The 22,525-nt window shown below is 34.3% G+C and overlaps 1 protein-coding gene across 1 annotated transcript in view; it reads right to left on the reverse strand.

Moving 5' to 3' along the window:
• The window catches only part of LOC145263113 (uracil phosphoribosyltransferase homolog), a 57,225-nt gene that overhangs the window by 17,528 nt on the left and 17,172 nt on the right, over positions 1-22,525 (reverse strand). The window contains exon 2 of the mRNA XM_080120056.1: positions 6,556-6,598. Coding sequence (XP_079976182.1) covers positions 6,556-6,598 — 43 coding nt within the window. The remainder of the gene's footprint in view (positions 1-6,555; positions 6,599-22,525) is intronic.

Here is a 22,525-nt window from a genome sequence, read left to right on the forward strand (position 1 = left end):
AAGGATTCATACTTTTATCATGTTTTATGTCCAACATATTTGATATTCAGAGTTTAAACATTTTCTATCCTAATGATATACAAAAGTGCTTCATATTTTCAAACTTTCTAACTTGAGTCTCTAGCCGGTAATAGTTTTTAAGGGGGTAAAAAATGGGTCAAAATTGAAAAAAAATCGTTAAACATTTTTTATATTTATCTTAGTTTATTTTTAATCACTTGGAACAGTGGTAACGTCACCAGCTTTGAATGCTAGTTTTGCTTTGGATTTGGTTCTAGCTGATGGCACCCAAATACTTTTATTTTACTTTTGAAATCATGACTAATATATATACAAATCTGGACAAATTAAAATATATTTAAGCATATTTTATGACCGGAGATAGATAGATATCTATCTATATCTCTATCCATCCATCCATCCATCTCTATCTAACCACAAAAAAAGATTGCAAATTACATTCAACATTTAATATAGTATAAAATTTTATTTAATGGCAAGAAATACAATCATTAGTTTTATTTAGAGTTTGAGGCAGAAGACAAATTGGGAGAGATCCAAACAGTCCCTATACTACAATTGAACCAATTAATAACCAAGATTCATTTGTTAGTAGCAACCAAATACCCATAACTTTCCAAATAACTATCAATCAAGGATTTCATAAATAAACTGAAAACCAAGGGGGAAATAACTTTCACTTTAACAGAGTTTCTTCTTTCATTATTTTTTTTTTTTTTTAATTTGTACAACCCAAGACAATGATAGCTGTGAAATACATTAAACACAAATGTTGGTTAACTTTATAGAATAAAAATATTAAAAATAAAAAGATCTCAGCACTATTTTAAAATACATTCTACTAGCAGGACTTATATACGGGCATTACCTGGTTGAAATACGACTCACTACTAAAAGATATTTTGTTACTATCACTTTATGGTACTGCTGTATTTAAGTGTTGGTAAATGGTGGCTGTGACCAACACAGTATTATGGTCCAATTCTGTGTAAAGCAAAGAGCACCCTATTTTTTCTACTCTATACCGATTTGCTGCGTTCATGTAGAGATAATATTCCAACTTGTACTTATGAATACAGATCGTGCTTTATTTTACATATGTTCAAGTAAAAAAACTGCATATGATGGTTGTTTAAGATGTTAGATGCCTTCCATGTTAAGACAGGGTGTATAAATAACAATTTACTATGGTCTGTATTCTGCATAAGTGTCTGTCGATCGAAAGTGGAAGCAGACTGTGATAGACTAATTCTCATCCCAGTTCGTAACAGTTCCAACTCGTTTCTTTTAAGTATAAACTATATTCAGAAATGATCTCCAATAAAATTGCCTCCGAGATGGGTATATATGCTGATGACACCATGCTCTATAACAGGCATGACAGGAAAACAAATGAACACATATCTAAGGAAATGGCAGAAACCCTAGAGGATGACCTCCAATCTGTAGTGGAATGGGGACAAAAATGGATGGTCACATTCAATGCTGCCAAGACTAAACTTGTCTCCTTTAATAATTACAAGAAACCTTCTCTACCACCAATAGCAATCGCCAAAGATTCATTATCTGAAAGTACTTTTAAACTCCTCGGCCTAACATTCACAGGAAACAGGAGTTGTAACAATTACACTGAGAGCATTGTCAGGACTGCTTCGAAGAAGGTAGGCTCTCTCTACCGTGCTAGAAAGCTACTAACGCCCGAAAGTATCCTGAACCTCTAAAGATCACCATTCGCCCATGTATGGAGTATTGTTGTCATATTTGGGCTGGTGCATCTGCTACTAGTCTCCCGCTCCTAGACAAGGTCCAAAAGAGAGTCTCCAACCCGATAGGTCCTGAACTGGCATCTAAGCTTCAGCCTCTGTCCCACCGACAAAATGTTGCATCCCTCTGTCTGTTCTACAAGTATTTTAATGGTGAATGCTGTGACGAACTGCAAGCACTTGTGCCTCCCATGACATAAATACCCTCGACAAAACCGACAAGCAGCTAAATCTCACCCCTACACGGTAGAGATCCCTAGTCAGAAACAGATCTAGAAGTGATGAGTGTTGTTCTTGCTAGTCTGGGAAACGGGTCGGAAACGTAACCATCTGTGATAGGGAATGAGATATAGAGAAGTTATATGTAGTCATACCAGCTGCATCTGTGAGAGTAGAAAATCCAGTTGCTGTGGTGGACATTGAAGTCACCAAACACATGCACGTGTGCGCTAGTGTCGAGGGAAAGTGCTGTATCTATGCTGTCAGAGACTGTTTATTAGGGTACAGTCCTGGGTCGAGGGAGAGTGGTAGAGAAAATAAAAGTAGCTAATGTTATGTTGCACGTTAAGTCTAAAGCACATAAAAGTTTGATCGTCCGATTCTAGTTTAGTTTCTCTAGTCAAGGGGAGGGTGTTCCAAATATATACTCCAAGCCCGTGCATGTGTCTGTCAGAGTCCTTACGGCAGAGTGGGAGATATCCAGGCATTCTTTGTTCTACTCAATACCGATTTGTTGCGTTGGTGTAGATATATCAACAGGTTTTTATACTTATGCAGAATACGAACCGTGCTAAACTTTGCACATGTAAAAAGTAAATTGTATACGGTAGTTGATCATAAAATTGTTAGGCTTCTCCCATGTTAATACTAAGTTTATAAATAGTAACGTTAATACTTAAGCACGGTCTGTATTCTGCATAAGTACTGTTGTTTAAAGTTAGCAGAAGGAAAGGAGGAAAAGGGGGGTAAAAAAAAAAAACAGATCAAACGAACAGAGGTCTTACTGCATGTGTGTCGGGCGAAAGAGAGAAATCAAGATGGCACCCATAGTTTTAAAAGGTGTGCTCTGGTGGAAGTCACGCAAAATCACGCGAGAGACATGTAGAAAAGGAGTTGACAGGTTAGGTTGGAGAGAGACAGGCAGACGAAAGTTGGTGTCAGTGGTAATCTCAAATCCGGTGGTTGTTAGCTTGCAAAGACAATGTTTTTTTATATATATATATTTTTTTTTTTTTTTTTTTTTTTTTAATTCAATTTTCACCCCAAACAAGGCACAGTGCCACTTTGAAGCAGGGGGCTACTATCAGGGACTTAATTAGCAGGACCATTATGAAGGGAGATGAGTAGAAAGATGTTTGTTCACATTACACTTGAACTTCTGCATATCAGTACAGTTGGAAAAGTAGAATCCCTGAAGGGAGTTCCAAAGACCTGCAGTTCTTTCTTGCACCTAGGGATCTCTACTGTAAAGGGATGAGACTTAGTAGCTTGTCTGGTTTGTCGGAGGTAGTTATGTCGAGGAGGTTCTTTATTTTATTTTGCTGTCCTAAACTGGGAACACTTCAAATACCCTTTAGTTAACTGATAAGATCATGAAGGTAATCCAGCATTTTAACTGATTTTAATCAACACTTACTTCAATCGGAAGCAGACGGTGATAGACGAAGTTAATAGTTTTGTAACAGTTTCCAACTTTCTTTTAATTATTAAAATTAAATAGAAAAGTAGTATCGACGTTTATTTAGATATATGAACACAATTTTTTTTTTTTTTTTTTTTTTTTATTACACAAAAATACAAGATTTCTCACAAATAACATTTTTATTTTTTAAAAATTTACACACAACTTGTTAAACTATGTTCTGTAAAGAAATGAGTTACATGTTTTGTCAATATGCCAAAGTACTTCCGTTAACCGTCATGAATCCAGTCTGAAAACCTTGTGTTTGATAGTTATGAAAATCCATTTACGTAATCTGTTGTGGTAATTTGTAATGTTTTTAGGAAAAATTTAAATGGATTTTGAAGCATTTAACTTGTTTAATAGGAAGTTATACTTCTGAAAACCCTTCTATTTAATCTATTTTGTGTCCTGTAAACATCATTGAAGACTGAATAATAAATGGCAACAAAGTTGAAGTCAAAAGTGCTGAAGAAGGAAAGGCCATAATAATAATAAAAAAAAAGAAAAGCAACTGGCTGCCGGCCAGTTAAACAAAATCTGTATTTACTTAGCGTTAAAGGAGTAAATCTGGGCAGTACATTCATGGAAACTGAAGTTTTTTTAGTGCATCTTTTAAAGAAACTAATTAATCTATGCGTATTGCTTGCAGTATACATTCTGAAAGTATTGTTTTTCTGTGTGTGATAATCTGAATTTTTTTTTTAAATCTAAGCAAGCTAGCACAGAAGCCATTTTGGCTTTAACAGTCATTCTAAAAGTGTTCTAAAAATTCAATTTGAAAATCCATGACACGACTGAGCAGCCAATCAAAGTGCCCAAACACAAGAGGGTTTCAGTATTTGCTTATTGGAGTGTTAGGCGACTTATTTAAATGGAATGATAAAATGAAATAATTATTGATGCATAAATTTGGACCCTCTGAAATTTAGTAACAATCTAAACTGGGATAAGAATAATATTAGATTGAGAAGAAAGTTATTGTGGAATTTTTAATTTTGATTTCAAATAAGTTTTAACTTTAATTTATATCATTTTTAAGGGTGTTTTTCATTATCTAATTGTTTAGATGACAATTGTTTTAAAACAATGATCTTTTCAGAACGTTGTATACAAGAAGGAGAAAAAAAAAAAAAAAAAAAATTTTAATTCAAGCCAGGCCAAAAAAAAGCTTGCGATATCAATGAAGCATTTGGCCCAGAAACTGCTACTGAACACACAGCACAATGGTGGTTTAAGAAATTTTGTGGCGACGACAAGATTCTTGATGATGAGCGTAGTGGTCAGCCATCTGATGCTGACAACGATCAATTAAGAGCCTTAGTCAAAGCCAATCCATGCACAATTGTTTGAGAACTTGCTTTTTAATTAGACCTAACATAGGATGATTTCCAACCACTTGAGAGATTGGAAAGTTAAAGAGCTTGATAAATGGGTACCTTCGAATAAATATGGACACAAACACAAATCAATTTTGGAGAATGCATGCAGTGAAAGCATTTTTAGAAAAAAAAAAAAATTCTAACTGAATTCCCGAGTTTAGTGTCAAAAACAAATGAGAGGGGAAACTGCCAAAAGCCAATTTTTGTTGGAGATGCCCATTTCGTACAAGAAAGTTTTTTGGTTTGAAAGACTACACAAATCAAAACAGAGGCTATGTTTGCTGTAAAACGTTGAGTACCACGTGACCTACCTTTTCCCAAATTGAAAGAGGCTCGCATTTGGTACCCCCCCCCCATCACACAACAAGCACCTAATTTGTTATTAGGAGCCAAACCGTCCAATTTTTTTTTAAAACTGTTTCACTATTTACAATACTAGCGTGGGTACCCGCCGTTGCTCGAGTGTTTGGAGGTGTGTGCGCTCTTAAAGAAAAAAAAAAAAAAGTTTTGGTAGGTAGTTAGGATCGAACCCGAAGCCCTGAGGCAAAGTTGGAAGAAAAAAAAAAAAAAAAAAAGAAAAAAAAAAAAAAAAAAGAAAAGAAAAAGTGAAACGTTAACCGCTCGGCCAGCAAGAAAGAGTAAGTAGTGAAAGACGTTTGAATTTATTTAAGTAAAATTGATGAGGTCAAATAGAAGTCGCGGAGTTAAGATTTACGACGATGTAAGCAATGGCTACTTAGCAGTTAACATTTTTTGCGGGATAATTTTTAATGAGGTGAAAACCCAACTTTGGGGAGGAAAAGCAGCTCCTGTTTATTAGGGGAGTATTGTCCAAATGAAAGCAATCATCTGATATGACGGTGAAAAGCCGACATTGACCAAACGTTTGCATCGCTTTTTGGAGACCACCTAGCCAATTCGAATACAGTTTCGCTTTTTTTATACCGAATAGCAAAAGAGAAACACGACGATGTAAAAATCTGGGAAAAAAAAAAAAGAAAAAAAAAAAAGCATTTAAAAGTCGGGCAAATTAAATACACGTGCAACCCCCGTTGCTAAGTCGTACATATCATCTAGACAGTTTTAAGAATGAGTGAGTCGACCGAGCGCTCCCTTGAAAAAGCCTTTTGCGGACATACAGAAAAAGTGCACACATTTTCGCTTTTATATTTGACAGGACGAAATATTCTGATAAAAATTACTGGATTTGGTAAAGGAACAGAATAGTTAAAGATCCCCCTCCCCTCATGATGTTAAGAAAGAGTTTCTAAACATTAACAACCTATTCTTAACATGTGGGAAGAGGTGTGTTAATTATTGTTCCTACATGTTGGATTCGAAAGTGTTGCATTTTGAATAGAATACAGATTTCTATTTTTAAATGGGGTTTGCAAAGATTCATCAAGGATTGTAGAGTTGGAAGGTATAAAGTCGGACTTGTTCCGAGCAGTCCAAAATATCCGACCAATTCTTTAAAGTCTTGCAATATTCAAAATCTGTTAATTCTTTGTAAAAAAAAAAAAAAAAAAAAAAAAAAAAAAAAACCTCTCCAACTTGAGGAACCATTAGCAGTAACATTTATATAATTCATCTGACAATATTTTAAGGGTGCAGAAAATAAAACTTGGGGCAGCCTCCTGAGCACTACTCAAACCAATAAAATTAATTTTTTTTTCAAAGAAAGTTACCCAAGGGAAAGATATCTTACCAATCTATCTGCATAAAATATGAAGTCACTTCTCGACGTCGATCTGCAAGGAAAAATGTGTTGATTAGTTTTGGAATTAAAAAAAAAAAAAAAAAGTTTCCAAATATCTACGAATTGTCCAAAGGAAAACAGTAAACAAATCAGCAACCTTTTAATAGTAGACTAAAAAGAAATAACAAGTGAAGCATGCATGGTCCCCCCCCCCCCACGAGTGCACACTGAACTAGGCAAAAAAAAAAAAAAAAAAAAAAAAAAAAAAAAAAAAAAAAATCAACCAAAACTGTATGTTTGGTATTTGCTAATTCTGGGTTGCTTTAAATTCGATCATATAGATTTCTAAGCACCCAAAAAGGAGCATTGACCAAAATAACACTTCACAAACACTAGATTTTAAAGCCTACTTCGGTTGAATCATACACAGAATATACTTTCATAGATTTTCCGTTTTTTAATTTATATATATATATATATATATATATATATATATATATATATGTTTTATTTACAAACAATTTTGATTAAAAATTGGTATGTAAATAAAAATATTTGTAACTTTGCCATAAAACTTGAAAATAGACTAATAATATGCAAAAAAAAAAAAAAAAAAAAAACCTTAAAACTATCATGTTGCTAAATATAAGTTTAGAGACCAAAAAGATCTCTTTAAAATAAACATTTAGTTTCTAATTATCAACCCATATAAAAGTCATCAGGAAAAATAGAGAATTTTTTTAAAACTTTGGACTCACCACTTATCAAGGCTCAATAGTCACTCGAGGATAAGGGTTAATGAATGCAAGGTGGTAGTTTAACAATCGCTAATGGTGTAAATTGGGTAGAATTGAATTATTCATGGGGACAGTTGAACAAGAACGTGTTTACACTGAATTGTAAAGCTATGTTGTATTTGACCAGGAAGCAGACCAGTGGAATAGTGCTCCACAGACTGGCAGTTCTGGGAAAGAAGCTTCGTTCATGGAATCTGTTTAGATTTAGGCACAGCTAGAGAGTGAGGGGAAATCATATATAGTGGTTGTAGCTAGTTAAGTGTCTTTTTTGGTGAAAGTTAGGCAAGGGGGGGGACCATAGATTTAAGTTCAGTTGAGCACTTGCCATAAAACGATAAGGCAGAGATAAACAATGGTACAATGGGGAAAGGAGTGGCTGATTACTTTTAATGCATCTAAAACCAAGCTTCTATCTTTACATCAACGTTGTGATCCCCATCTGGCTTCAATTGAAATGAATGGCTCTCGTCTTCGGGAGAGCTCATGTTTTGACAAGCTTCTGGGCTTTACCTTTACTCCTGATCTTAAAATGAACACATACATAAAATATGTTGCCAAAGCCGCTGGAAAAATGGCGGGATCCTTCTATCAATCCAGTAGATTGATCATTGCTGATGCAATTCTCTATATAAGAGCCAGGTACGTCCAAGGATGGAGTACTGTTGCCACATCTGGGCAGGAGCTGCTAGAAAGGACTTGTCCTGCCTTGATAGAGTTCAAAATAGACTTTGTAGCCTCATAGGAGATGTCATTTTCTCTTCCCTGCAACCTCTATCTCACAGAAGAGATGTTGCAAGTTTGTCTCTGCTTTGTCATTTTCATGGCAAGTGTTTGACTGAGCTTCAATATATGGTTCCCCCACGTCCAGCTTTCACAAGAAACACCCGTCTAGCAGAAAACACCATCAATAATTCCCGCCACTCTTTATCTGTGCCTAAACCTAAATGTGAATTTCATGAACAAAGTTTTTTTTCTTAAAACTGCACGCCTGTGGAATTGTCTTCAGTTTTCCTGCTTTCCAGCTGACTACAATAAGGTTGTCTTCAAGTCCAACGTAAACAAGTTCTTGATGAACCGTTCCACTTAAGTTAACAAATTTACCGAATTTCCATTACTAACAATTACTATATTGTCCAATTGACTACTGTACACTTAACCCTTATCCTCGAGTGGTCTCTGGCCTTGATAAGTGGTTATGCCTATGTAAAAAAAAAAAAAAAAAAAAAAAAAAAAAAAAAAACCCAAAACATCAACGTCTGTGGAAAAGAGGTGGCAAGGAAGAGAAAAGGGTATCACCTACTAGGTTTCAGTGCCGGTTTTGAACCTTATCAAGACTGGACTAGAGCCATTCATTTCAATTGGGAGGGAGGGGTCAGAACGGTTATGATGAAAGGAGAGAAACTTGGTTTTTCGATGGATTAAGATTAACACATTTTGTACATTAATCTTAGCTTATTTTTAATCAGTTCATGTGCATGTCACGTTGGTACAGTGGTAACATCACCAGCTTCGAATGCTAGTCTTGTTTTCAGTTTCGATTCTGGCTGATGGCACCCGAACACCTTTAACTTTTGAAATCATGACTATAATATATGAAATCTAGACAAAGTAAAATATATTTAAGCGTATTTTGTGACCGGGCAAAGCCGGGTGCCCTCCCACTAGTTTGGCATTAAAGTTCTCCTTTACCTCTCAAATACAGAATTAGTAAAATTAACATTATCTTCCCATTCGACCATGTAAAGGTTATCATATACTATTTTATGTACTATGTACTTGGTTTTACTAGATTCTAGGACAAGAATTCAGCTAGGTTTTTTTGTTTTTTTCTTTTTTTTTTTTTTACATAGCCATCACCACTTATCAAGGCCAAGAGGCCACTCGAGGATAAGGGTTAAAGTGTGTACAGTAGAAATTCGACAATATAGTAATCATTAGTAATGGAAATTCGGTAAATTTGTTAACTTATATGGTGACTCATCAAAAACTTGTTTATGTTAGACTTGAAAACAACCATATTGTCGTCAGCTGGAAAGCAGGAAAACGGAAGACTGCTCCATAGGTGTGCAGTTCTAAGAAAGAAGCTTTGTTCATGGAATCTACATTTAGGTTTAGGCACAGATAAAGAGTGGGGAAAATTATTGATAATTTCTGCTAGACGGGTGTTTCTTGCGAAAGTTTGTCGAGGGGGGGGGCATAGATTGGAGTTCAACCGCACACTTGCTATGAAAATAATGATAAAGCAGAGACAAACTCGCAACATCTCTTCTGTGAGAAAGAGGTTGCAGGAAAGAGAAAAGGACACCCCCCTACAAGGCTACAAAGTCTATTTTGAACTCTATCAAGGCAGGACAAGTCCTTTCTCACAGCTCCTGCCCAGATGTGGCAACAGCACTCCATCCTTGGACGTACCTGGCTTTTATATAGATAGAGAATTGCATCAGCAGTGAGATATCTACTGGATTGATAGAAGGATCCCACCATTTTTTCCAGCGACCTTGGCTACGGATTTAATGTAAGTGTTTCATTTAAGATCAGGAGTAAAGGTAAAGCCCAGTAGCTTGTCATAACATGAAGCCTCCAAGACGAGAGCCATTTATTTCAGTTGCTGCCAGATGGGGATCAAAGCGTTGATGATGTAACATTGCTGTTGGTATATGCAACCTTGTTACCTCGAGTAACATCACTTCAAGGTGCACCGTTCCTCGTAAAAGCCAGTGTGGGTTAGCCATACCGAGGAGATCTTATTTGATCTATGAATACTATTTGATTTTGAATATTTAGTTAGATTACTTCTAGCAAAAAGTAAACTCATGCTAGGTTGTTCTGACAAACCCCTACGCAGAGAGATCTTAGACACTCAAGGATAGTGTCTAGTAGGCATCCAAGTTCTCTCTAATATGCATGTGCAAGTTGTGAATGAAAGTATTTTCATTGAATGCATTCAAAATTTGAAAAATGGTTATTCACATTATTTGGGTTTATCAGACTATTGTTCTCATCTTAAGTGATTTTCAGGTTTCATCGATGTAAACCCCGACCTTCTTCAGGTCGGTCTTGTTGAACTCCAAATACAAATAATCAATCCTCATCTCAAAAGTTCAAAAACATTTGAAAATGCGAAAATTAGAATTTAAATAAACGTTTAAATAAACAAGATGAACATCTTTGGAACTGTTCCGTTTGCCTGTTTCCCACCTGACTACAACCTGGATGTGTTCAAGTCCAACAAACAAATTCCTGATGAACCACGCCCTTAAGACACTTTATGAAATCTCCAATACTAACGTATTGTACACACAATAACCCTTATCCCCAAGTGCCTTGATAAAGGGTGACTACCTTGTAACAAAAAAAAAAAAAAAAAAAAAAAAAAAAAAGCCAATAGATCATTTTTCAGATTTTAAAAAGTGGAAATACTTTCATTATTGTTAGTTCTTTTTTCATACTTATTTTAAAGAGAAATTGTTCTAGGCCGAGACAATTTTTGAAATTGTACCAACCCAGAGCACCTCTTATTAAATTAAAAATTCAACCCATCTAATTTGCCTTTGTTTGTCCCCCAAACACACACGAAGTTTGAAAAAAACAAAAACAAAAAAAAACAAAAAAAAACAAAGGACCTGAACGAGAATCATTCCCCCCACCCCCCCGGCCTTATTTTTATAGTATTTTTTAGTATGTAGGATAATTTTCAAGGTTGGGGTGTTTATTCCGAAAGCCGTTCTTAATATGGGGAGGTTAAGTGTTTATACTATGCTGGGTTAAGTAAAAAAAAAAAAAAAAAAAAAAACCTAAAAAAAAAAAACTAGAATACCGGTTAAAATTATAGGGGAGAGATTCTTGTTTAGGTCAGCAAAAAAACCCGATCAGCTGTAAACCTTTGTATGGTCTTTAAAAACCCTGAGGTTGTGCACATCAGGCAACTTTCCTCATAGCAGTTGCATGGACTACAAGAACAAAGTACATTACTCATACATTCTGTCTATTTGACTGGCACATAATTAGGAAAGTAATGTATTCCTGGTTTAATACTCATGCCGGATGCCCCTCATATATATAATCTCAACACTTTATGCATCAGATTTTTTAGCTTCATATTTTGCCTATTTGCAATTGTTAAGAATGGAAATACCCATAAAGCAAGGGGAGATAAGTCAGCATCATTTAACCAAGTAACAATGAATGGCTGATCAATAAAATATGAAACTGATTTTTATTTAAACTTTTACTTAATTTTTAGTAAGGATACTTATTGCCAGGAATGAATGAGGATCAAAAAGGTTTCACCCTTCCATATTTTATTGTCATCAAAATCGGTAAAATAGTCTACTTTCTAATCCTCCCTACAGTTGCTTGGTTCACAATATATTGTAGTCTACATTGCAGTGTAGAGAACCTACTGTCGATTTTATAAAATTGTCTTCATATAATGGGTTGAATTAAAGTTTGAATTGCAAAATATCAAGTATCATGGTTCCATTAGGCTCTAAACAGAAACCTTCATCTTGAAGGTGTACCTGTCATATCAAAGAGCCTACTGTTGATTTTATATGCCGGACCTTTCTGCTTGTGTGGTAATAAAGCTCCTTGAATGCATTTGTGATGTTAGGCTGTAGAAAGCATTAACTTTAGCCAAAATCGCCTGTTCCTTCTTTCATTGGATATTTTCGATTATCAGTATTTATCAAAGACATTCCAATACAAAACTTATCTAAGAACACCACCAGGCACAAAGTACATTTGTGTGAAATTTAAAAACATTCAGCCCAGCCGTTTATGAGTCCATAAGGAACAAACTGACAAAGTTCATTTTATACAGGGCGACAAAAAGAAAAAGACATTCAATTGTTTTTCTGAGCATTTAACAGGCAACGGAGAAAAAAAAAAAAAAAAAAAAAGGCCAAAGACCCTAGTGTTTTGATGTGATGTTTTGAATATAATAAACTAGTTATGACGAAAGTTTCATTTCATTCGGACAAGACACTAAGAAACGGGGGTCTAATTAGAGTCGGGTCCGTTTTTTTTTTTGGCTACCCTGTATAATAGAGATAAGCACCCCAACGTAAAGCTTATTTACACCAAATCTGGTAGGAATGGGTATGCATAGTTTTTTTTTTTTTTTTTTTTTTTTACTAGCCTGTTGCAATGCTTATCCAATATTCCATTTCAGACATAAGTATATACACAGAATGCAACATCCATGAAAGTAAGCACTCCCATGCAACGCTGGGTAGGCAAAACTAAATATAAAAATCTCAATCCAAAAGTGTTAGTTTTTCACCAACACTCAAAATACATTCAATGAAACAATATCAGAAGAAACAGAATATAACTAGGTTACTGCTTGAATGTAAATACATTTTATGTCGATATAAAAATATCACCTTTTGTGCACAACGCCTGACTAATTTGATGTAAAATCACATTTCAACATTACTATTGACAAGATACTTTAGTATATACAAAGCGAGTCACAGGAAACTGATGTTGTAAAAAAAAAAAAAAAAGACTAAGTTCAGCATTTCGGCCAATTCATCCTCTGGCCTTCTTCAGGTGGTTAACAGCAACTAGATAGTAGGAATGCCAAGCCTTGTAACGAGGCCTGTGGCACAGTGGAGGGGTGGGTGTCCTTTTGCGTTTTAGAAGGGATTTTGTTTTTCATCTATACCTTTAAATTAAACCTTTCCTACAACAAGAATTTTCAACCGGATAGTGATCTTTGGTGAGACATGACCAGACGACTAACCCAAGAGACGTCTTAGGGAGCAAAAGTACCGTTTTAGTACCTCCCAAAAACATGTGGAAAGTGCATTGCCACACAGACTTAAGATCTGCACATATTTGTCCACCTTCAAATTTGATATATGCATGGTTCCAGCATTCAGCAAATACCTGAATATATTTAAAGATCTAAGACTAGACAATATTAAATTTGTGATTTCACAGTTGGACATCACATTTTGTAACTCACTACTGTTGTGGACAACAGCCCGTGGAAGATTAAGGTTACAAAATGTGATTTTTGGTATCTTTCTGTGAAGGTACATGCATACAGATTAAAAAATTTTTCAGGGATAATTGGCTAAATGAAATCAAGTTTCAATTGAGGAGCGACTTCAGTATGTGACTTTTATATTCATAGATATACACAATATCACATACAAATTTCACGTGGAAAATAGACGGCTCGTTAACTAGTAACTTAACTTGAAATGGCCTTGTATTCAGAAAGGTGCACTTTGTATACATTTGGATTTCATCAAAAGCAAAAGTAATAAAAATATCGCAAGTCAAAATTAAAAAATTGAACCAGATTTACCGGTTTTCACACTGGAAAGGAGCTAGTTCGTAATATCTATTAAAATGTTTAAAATATATCAAGCTAAAAAAAAAAAAAAAAAAAAAAAAAAAAAAAAAAAAAACACTTCTAAAGTATATTCTTCATTGGTAATCCCATGTGTAATTGATATAAAAAAAAAAAAAAAAAATATATATATATATATATATATATATATATATATATATTCCAGTGCCATGATGCTGAAACAAAGAATTTGATAATAAAAATCCTTGTTTTACTTCAGCAGTGAAGTTTTTTTTTTTCTTTTGTCTGGGAGAGCACAGACAACAAAACCTAACCACACTTGTCAACAGAATGCTGAAGAAAAACAGATTTTTACTATACAATAGTTTTTGTGTCATGGCATAGAAAAAAGAAAAAAAATGGATGCTGTATCACGCGGAAATATTAATTTTAAACAAATGTTTATTTTACAAAATTTTGCGTCGTTATTTGGTTTTTAAATGTACAACATACATATTTTATTCACACATGCAATCTTGTCTGCATAATGGTCTACCAAACTTAATTTTTAGTCTACAGACTAGAAACTTGATATATAGGATAGTCAAACCTGTGGAACAAATTAAATTTGCTTTTTAATCAGTAAAAATAGCCACTAAGTGGTCAAAATTGAAAAGTTGGAACTTGGCAGGAATAAGTTTACTTAATATGTATCCTCTATGCAAGTACAAATGTACATTTAGTCATGCTAATTTATAAAGTATGATGTCCTTAGGTCAGATGGCAGTATATGCTGGAGAGCTAAATTTTTTTTTTTTGGCACTCAACTCATTTATATATATATATATATATATATATATATATAATCTCCACTATATTGGATACAATATAAAAATCAATAAAATAAGAATTGGCTCTAACGCAAAATATGCATTAATGAAAATATATTTAAATGCATTTTACGACTGGGCAACGCCAGGTGGCCTGCTAGTATTAAAAGAGAAGCAAATTAGTTTTCGATAGAAAAATCAGTGAAAGATGGGTGAAGGAGGGATAAAAATGAAGGGAGAAAGAAATAAGTTTTATTAAAAAAAAACACTTTAAGCTTCTATTTTGATTTTTATGGCCCCAGGAAATACCGGGTAGCTCTGCTAGAATTTATATAAAAAAAAGCTGATGTTGATTTAAGTGGTTGAATCTTCTCACAGCAACTTTAACTTTTATTTACAACATTTAAAAAAGCATACAACTGCAAATTAAACAAATCCCATTAGATGTTTATCAGATTAGAAACTAGTTTAACTTGGTCTCTTCATTGTTAATCTTTCATAAGTATTAAATCGAAATAACTAGTTAATTGCATTGTAATTAAAACCAGATTAAGAACAAGTTTTAATGTTTCGGCATTTTTTTTAAGAAGCATTTTTCAATTTAGATCTTGTTTGTTGAAAACAAACTTTATTCAATGCTAAAATGCCCTTTCCACAAGTGAATGGAGGGGAGGGGGGATAGTAAAACCAGAAAAAAGTAAAGAGATTCCCCCATTTATCTTGTTCTACCTATTTAATCTTGAACTTCGAAGATGGATGCATGTAAACTGTTAGAGTGTACATCCCTCTCCAAAAGATGCATAAAAAACAAGCACTGTTCACGGGTTCTGTTTTCTGGAGAATATATATATATTATTTTTTAAAACAGTAATCTACGTACACGCGTGTTTCAAGGTCTTTACCTCTCATCAGCATAGTTTAACTGTTTCTAGGGATCGAACCTCAGACCATGTTTACCACAGTCCGGTGCCTTAACCGTTGGGCCATAATCCCTAGATTAATTATACTGTTTATTTTTATCGCTTATAAATTTAGATTTTGTTATTGTTGTTATTTTTCAAGCGATACATACGGTTAATATTGGCTTCGCCTCGGAGCTCATATATATATATATATATATATATATATATATATATATATATATATATATATATATATATATATATATATATATATATATAAGCGAAAATGTGTGTATCTATCTGTGTGTTTCGCAAAAACTTGACACGGGTCACGGATTTTTGCCAGATCGGTATCATTTTAAACTTCCAACCTTCGCCCGACAAATATAAAAAAATTGGCGAAAAACGTTAATTTCTTCACCCTGAAATCAGCAGTTTTCTACAAGGGGGAGGGGAGTCAGGAAAAACCGTCCTCTCATGACGAGTTCGGTTCTACGCATGCGCAAACGACGTCGTAACCTGATTTAGTTTAAACATTTGAAAAACTGACAATTTCGGCGACGTCATCTTAGCTCAGAGTGCGGCCTCATTATCTAAAGGTTTTGGGTCCGAATCGTGGTGCGAAATGTTTTTTTTTCGATTTTTAAAAGGTTTAATATTAAAACAGGGTTATTTAAGCCATTTTTCACGTTCTGTTTTTTTTTTTTGGGGGGGGGGGGGGTTTCAGCTTTTTTAAAGAAGTTTTAATGTTCATTTTTCTTTTTTTTTCCCCCCATCACATTCATTTTCTGATTTTTACATTTAACATCGTTCGTTTGCCTTACGTTAGCTTTTTTGTTTTGTTTTTTTTTTCGATTTTTTAAAGTCTTAACATTTATTTTATATAAAATATTTAATAATTTACTATTTAAACCATCCTCTCATGACCAGTTCGGTTCTACACATGCGTCATACGTCGTAACCCGATTTAGTTTAAATATTTGAAAAACTGACAATTTCAGCGATGTCGTCTTAGCTCAGTTGCTTAGAGTGCGGCCTCATTATCTAAATGCTAAACAGGGTTATTTAAGCCATTTTTCACGGTCTATGTTTTTTTGATTTTTATCTTTCAGCTTTTTTAAAGTTTTAACGTTAGTTTTTCTGAGTTTTTTTTTTTTTTCCATCACATTCATGTTTTCTTTTTCTGATTTTTACATTTAACATCGTTTGCCTTACGTTAGTTTTTGTGTTTTTCGATTTTTTAAAGTTTTAACATTTATTTTTTTTAAATATTTACTTCGCTTATTCTTATGTTTTGATAAACACCCAGGGGGGGGGGGGGCGTGTTAATCAAAACATAATAAGCGAAGTAAATATACACACACACACACTTCTAAACACCTGGGCAACTAGGTACTAGAATGTGCGTGTATATATATATATATATATATATATATATATAAATAAAAGCGAAAATGTTTGTGTGCGTTTTCATGTACGTCCAAGAAATCGGTCGCCTCACAACTTTTATATCGCGCCTAAATGATAATATCTACGAGTTAACTGGGGTCGCCTGTCTATTTAATTTGCCAGACTTTTAAAAGACAACTATTCAACAATTTTCGATTGCATGTGCATTAAGCTTTTTCGTATATGTAAAAAAAAAAAAAAAAAAAAAAGACTCGCGGTAAATAAAACACTGTCCCACACTCAAAGTTGACGTCATTAACTCGTCAAAAACGAGCACCTGCCAAGTCGCACTTTTTTTTTTCACACTTTATTATTTTCCAACTGCATGTAAAGACTTTTTTTTTTTTTTTTAAAAACAACCAACTGCTAGTCTTCTATTATATAAAAGGCAAGATGCGTGTGTATGTGCGTGTTTATGTCTGAAACTTCTAACCCCTGTCTTTTGGACGATGAATATCGAAAAATTGGCCAAAAACATTAATTCCTTCATCCTCAACTGAACAGTTTTATACAAGGGGCCGGTTTTTGCGTCACTATTTTTTTGCAAGCCATCCTCTTTTCAATTGACTAGCCTTAATTTCAACGTTCTCAATTTCCGGTTGGCAATGGAGACATCGACTAAGACGTCAGATCTTTTTCTTTCCCTCCTTCGCTTATGGGTTGGAGCCTTCCTGCCTATCACTTTAAAAAAAAAAAAAAAAAAAAAAAAAAAAAAAACCTGACTTGTTTTAACCCCCCCCCTTTTTCGGGGGTTCCTTACTACACCACCTACACACACCAGGCACCCCTGCTACTGTTTTGACCCCCCCGTTCCCCTTCGGGTCCTTACTACACCACCTAAACACTCCTGCTAGTTATTATATAAAGGGCAAATGTCTAACTAAAACTTGAAAAATATAAACACCTACAAAGTTAGTATTAAGGAAAACAAGCTAGTCATACATGGTCCCCATGAGTGCACAGTGAATCAGGCATATATATAAAATAAATTAAAAAAAAAAAAAGGACTACGTTCAGCATGCCCCCCCCCCTCCCCCAATTAGCCCCAAAAGTCCCCAGGGGACAACAAATCCTAGTGAAAATGAACAAACAGTGCAGTTTTAGGTCATAATATATCTATTTGAATTCTGTACCATGCAAAAAAATTTTTTTTAAATTACATCAAACGTGAAAATAACTAGATGCATGCGAACAATAGTCTGAAGAATTAAAATTAGAATTCTTGGTACTGACAAAAAATTATCCTGGACTTTCAATCGTTGATCCGAATTAAGCCATTAGGTCCCACTGTTCTTTAAATAGGCATAATCACATTGACACACTGGTTTCCGTTGGATCACCGAAGTTAAGCAACGTTGAACCTGGTCAGTACTAAATGGGTGACCATTTGGGACTTTCAGGTGCTGTATGTGCTCTCCGATTATCTCGACATTGTTTCCAGTCATCCTGGTCTTCTTGCCACTGGACTCAAACAGTGCAGATTAAGGAGAGGTGTGGTTGGGATTGCGCAACCCTTGCCTCATAATTACATGCACAGCTGCACTTACAGGGTGTATCCTTTGTCTTTCAAGACTGAACAGATGCATGGAAATAGGACAAATTAAAAAAAAAAAAAAAAAAAATTAAAGATTTTATATAATAGTACTGCTTACTGCATAATTATTCAGAAGAAAGGATACAAGTCATCATTTCCACTAGAAGTTGGAACACTCTAAAAAGTCCTAGTGAAATTTGCTGAAATTCTATTTGTTCAATGGTGCATGAACTTACATGAGTCTTTCAATAGTTAGCCTCTAACTTGCCAAAAGCACAATGTAACTGAACTGCTTTGTTTCTTACCATGTTGTGTCGATTTTAGCTTGAATGTAAAGCTATTCCTGATTTCTAAAATATATCATGTGTAACCAGTGTCCTATTCATAGGAGAGTGAAAATCTAGCTCAATGAACTAAATAACTTTCCTTTCAATTTGTGCATTCTAATTTTTAGGCATTAGAAAGTTTGAACTCAATAGAAAAAAAAATTTGCAAATTCATATCTTGAAGTGCTTTTATTTTAAATCTTATCTGTTGATAACTCAAATGATAGGGAACTCAGCTGGAGCAGTAAGTGTTTTGGTTTCGATCCTAAGTGATGGCACCAAAGTATTTTTTCTTAACTTGAAATCAGCACAAATAAAAGACTGTCTTTTAATTCTGTTTTGGATCCTTTCCATTTTCCAAACAATCTTTTTAACTTCTGGCAAAAATTGGTTGATGTTATAACCATAATTCTTGTAAATATTTTCCAATCTTTCTGGATTTTTCGTTAGGAATCTAACTGGTTTCGAACAATTTATGGAATTTTTTTTTTTTAATTTTTTTTTTTTTTTTTAAAAAGGTTATTCAGAAAATGGATTCAAAAACAGAATTAGACAAAAATGTCCATTTTATTTAATGAGTAATATATATAACTAGTTTACCTGTTGGCCTCTAAAGAGCAAGATGAAAAATGTTCAAAATAAGCACTTGATTTAACTTGGGAAGCCCCAGAGCACTACTGCAAACACTATTTAAAAAGTAAGAGAGGCCCTACTAAAAGCACTACTAAAACCAAGTTTCTACCCCCCCTCACTCCTTGAAGAGAAAATATTTTTAAGTAAGAACTGAAAAAAATAAAAAAATAAAAACTGTCAGAATCCACAGGAATGCTTCTAAAAGCAGTAAATATGGTTATAGTTATTGTATATTTATATAGTTTTAACAAAAAATATTGTTGACCTTTGTGTATGCTTTGAATAACTGCAGGGTGGCCATGAAATATGTAAGCAGATAAATTTTTTGAAACTGGATGGACGGTTTAAACAGTCAAGCAAGTTGATCCGGGTTTTATAGTGTGTGTGTATATATATATATATCTCCATTAAAATTGAATTTTAACTTTTTTTTTTTTTTTAACAAAGAGATCACCAGATATCAAAGTCCTGAAGTCACTAATGTGTGTACGGTAGTCATTGGGACAGTAGTGTAGCAATCATTTGTGGTGGAAATTTGATATAATTAGATTTATGAAGACGAGTCAATAAAAACTTGTTTATGTTGGACTTGCTTGAAGACTACAATGTTGTAGTCAGCTGGAAAGCAGACCAGCGAAACAATTCCAGAGGGTAGTTCTAGGAAAGAAGCTTTGTTCATGGAATCCACGTTTAGGTTTAGGCATTGACAGAAATTATTGACATCGATTTGGGCTAGAAGAGTTTTTGTGAAAGATTAGAAAGAGGGGGGGGCATAGATTGGAACTCAGGCGAACATTTGCTATAAAAATAACGCCAGAGCAGAGACAGGCTTGTGACGTCTCTTCTGTGGAAAAGACGTTGCAAAGAGAAAAAGGGCATCCCCCTACTAGATTACGAAGTCAGTTCTGAACTGTCAAGGCAGGGTAGGGCTACCCAAGCAGCTCCTGCATAGATGTGGCAACAATACACCATCCTAGGATGAACGTAACTCGTATACAGATAGAGGATGGCATCAGCAGTGAGATCTACTAGAGCGATAGAAGGATCCATTTTTCCAGCGATCTTGACAGATTTGATGTACATGTTCCATTTCAGATCATGAGTGAAGGTCAGTTCCAGGAGCTTGTCAGACATGGTACTTCCAAGATGAAAACCATTCATTTCAATTAAAGCCAGATGTGGGTCAGATATGATGAAAATAGAGACTCTTGGTTTTAGTTGCATTAAAATCCCCCCCCCCCTCTTTGCAATATGGGCTCAAGATCAGAAGAGAGCGAATCGAAGACATTCTAATTATTGTCAGCCTGTCCAAACATGGAGCTTCAAGAGGATAAACTGAAATTTTTATTTCAGGTTAAGACAGTTAAAAAAAAAAAAAAAAAAAAAAAAAAAAGCCAAGCATGCGGGGTCCTCCTCCACGAGTGAACGATTTAGGGAAGTTTTACCCCCATAATGCCCCCTAGGTGGGCAAGCAAAATTATCCTTGAAAATTCGTTCTGACAAAAATTTACATTTACCATGACTAACGTTTGAGCAAAATTTAAAAATCCGAGGTGTGGTTATTGAGAAAAGTGCAAACAAACGAGAGTTAATTACTAGGTCTAATCCCTCCTTTGTCGGGGGACTAACAAGTTAATAACTGCTCTATAACCAGTGTTGGCACTGTACCTAACTTTTATCACTTAGTACAAAACATACACCACTTAGTATTTAAAAGTAAATAACTAAGATGAATGTATTTTTATTTGAATAAAAAATAAAAATATTCCCATTTACATTTGTGGGTAATAAAAAAAAAAAAAATTTAGTTTCAAAATATTTAAGCAATTTTCATGTTATATTAATTTCTTTAACTTTACATACAACATAATCACATTGTCACACCAAAGTTAAGCAATGTTGAGCCTGGTCAATACTAAGATGGGTGATCACTTGGGAATGTTCGGTGCTGTAATGTGTTCTCAGCTTATCAACACTGTCTGCAGTCTTCCTGGATAGACTTCTTGTCACTGGACTCCAGCCATGCTGATTCAAGAGAGGTGAGGTTGAGGATTGTGCAACCCTTGCCTTACAATTACATGTACAGCTACCCTTACAAGAGGTGGCCATTGTTTTTAAAGACTGAACAGAAGAGTTTTAACTTTTAAAAAAATCCTTTAGACTTGCGAGATTCAAACTAGAGTATTGACATTGTAAATAATGTTTACTCTCCCTATTCCTTTTTTGTCAACCAATCATATTTCGATTTGCAGACACTAATCTATATACCTATAAAGTGGAGTTTTTTTTTCTCACTCCGACATTGATATTAAAAGCCTACTTTTTGTATGTAAAAATTAAAACTTAATATACTTAGTCATGGATAAGTGAGCGACTACATACTGTTTACTTTGCATATTCCAGGAAAAAAGTGTTAATTACTTATTCAATTTTATGGTTTCTTATTAGAGAAGTTTCATTTCACTATTAAGCTGAATTCTATGTATGCATAGTTTTTACATTGTGCATAATTGCGTAGAATTTAAGATGAAGATGTTCTAGCACACACAAATATATAAAGTGATCTTGTTAGTGTGTGTGTGTGCAAAAAGTTTACCAAATTCTTATCTGAATAATTGGTCTACAGAGCTGAAATTTGATACAGAGTATTTGGGACTGTAACACTTGATTTGGGTTTTAGTCAGCAAAAATTGCTGCTAAGGGGGTCCAAACTAAATAAAACAGATGAACTTTGCAGGGTTAAGTTGAATAAAGTATTACTTTTGCTGTTACTTGTGCAAAATTAAACATTCATAGCTCAAAGCTGCTTAATTTTAAACCTTTCGTATCCACCTGTCGGTAACTCAGATAATAACAATGCGAGAAAGATAAATGTTGGAGTGCTCAACGTTCTGGTTTCAATTCTGGTGGAGGGTACCCAAGCCATTCTTTTATAACTTTAAATCATATATATTAGATGGTCATTAATAAAATGTATACACTCTTTAAATGACCATAAAGCCAACATTTTATTATAAGTTTCATACATCAAAATACTGTGAACAAATATAGAAACCAGCTAATTTTCAAAAGTGTTCAAATTGTTGGCCATTGTGGTCCACGAACAGCCGACAACACTCACTTATTGGATCGAAAACATTCCAAATCAGTTCAATTGGTATATTGAAATCTTTCAACTCATTCATTGTAGCTCATTTTATA

The sequence above is a fragment of the Euprymna scolopes genome, chromosome 38 (assembly GCF_053919585.1).
Source record: "Euprymna scolopes isolate OS-2025 chromosome 38, ASM5391958v1, whole genome shotgun sequence".
Classification (NCBI taxonomy): domain Eukaryota; kingdom Metazoa; phylum Mollusca; class Cephalopoda; order Sepiida; family Sepiolidae; genus Euprymna; species Euprymna scolopes.